The sequence below is a fragment of the Belonocnema kinseyi genome, chromosome 1 (genome assembly GCF_010883055.1).
Source record: "Belonocnema kinseyi isolate 2016_QV_RU_SX_M_011 chromosome 1, B_treatae_v1, whole genome shotgun sequence".
In the NCBI taxonomy this organism is placed as follows: Eukaryota; Metazoa; Arthropoda; class Insecta; order Hymenoptera; family Cynipidae; genus Belonocnema; species Belonocnema kinseyi.
This window is the reverse complement of record NC_046657.1, coordinates 108,949,369-108,950,547: the sequence shown is the minus strand read 5'-3', so window position 1 is coordinate 108,950,547 and position 1,179 is coordinate 108,949,369. Positions and strand designations below refer to the sequence as shown.

At 34.9% G+C, this 1,179-nt stretch overlaps 1 protein-coding gene across 1 annotated transcript in view; it reads left to right on the top strand.

Annotated features, from left to right (window-relative positions):
- LOC117176205 (40S ribosomal protein S19) overlaps positions 1–708 on the top strand; it is a 7,497-nt gene extending 6,789 nt beyond the window's left edge. Inside the window, exon 3 of the mRNA XM_033366328.1 lies at positions 276–708. Within this exon, the coding sequence (XP_033222219.1) occupies positions 276–672 (397 nt within the window). The 3' untranslated portion in view covers positions 673–708. The remainder of the gene's footprint in view (positions 1–275) is intronic.
- Positions 709–1,179: the final 471 nt, after the last annotated feature.

The window sequence follows — 1,179 nt, the reverse complement described above, 5'->3', positions numbered from 1 at the left end:
TTTATTTACAAAAAAAGTTCTTAGGTTCAAAAAAACATTCAGTGAACGGAAAAAGTGAGGTCGGTAATATAGGTATTTAGCTGTGTCACATGCCCTTAAATTCTTGGGAATTTAATAACTTTACCTGAAAGTACAGAGTTCCACGAGGCTGACGGAAATCAATGGAATTTTTTCGATTTAAAAATTGTTGTCCAATTTATTTGAATTCTTTTGAATTTTGAATTCCAAAGGGAACTGTGAATATTTTGAAGAAAAATTAAATTTTTGGCTTTCAGATCAGGAAAGATGCGAGTGCCTGAGGCGATGTCAATCGTGAAATCCGCACCGTACAAGGAACTCTCGCCCTACGATCCCGATTGGTTCGAGATTCGCTGTGCCGCTTTGGTGCGACACATTTACATCCGCAGTCCAGTTGGTGTCGGTGCCGTGAGAAAAATTTTCGGTGGTCGCAAACGCAACGGAACACACCCAAGTCACTTTGCCCGATCCGGAGGTGGTGTTGCAAGAAAAGCTCTTCAGGCTCTGGAGGGCATGAAACTGATTGAAAAAGCTCCTTCCGGTTCCGGTCGCGTCCTCACGAGCCAAGGTCGCCGAGATCTCGACAGAATCGCCGCTCAGGTCAAGGCCAAGAGCAAGAAACAAATGAAACTCCAGGAGACACTTGTCCTTTAAGTTTTGTATTTCACTAATAAATATGGTAAAACCCTATTTTAATTTTTTCATTTGCGCCTTTTATTTGTTTTTTTTTTTTAAGTTTTATTTTTAGTATTTTTTACAGTAATGTTTTAATTTTTAGAGTCTGACTTTTCCACATATATTTTATTTCAAAACATACGTTTAGTATGTTTCTTGTTGATAAATTTTCCGAAAATTTGATAGTTTTCCGAAAGATGTCCTTGCAAGGCTTCACATTTTTTTCTCCATATTCCCCTCCCTTCTGTTTTTTAAAGAAATTGTCTTCTCCAATTTGATTGAAAATTGAATCATTTTGCAAGAAATGCAAATATTTTTATTAAAAACTGATCTTTTTTTTAACAAAAATTCAACAACTTGGTAGAAAGTTGTACTACTTTGTTAAAAATATTTATTTTTATAGTTGATGATTTATCTCTGGTGGAAAATTTACCAATTTCGTTTTTTTTTTTTTTTTGAAAATTAACTTTTTTCGACTCAAAATTT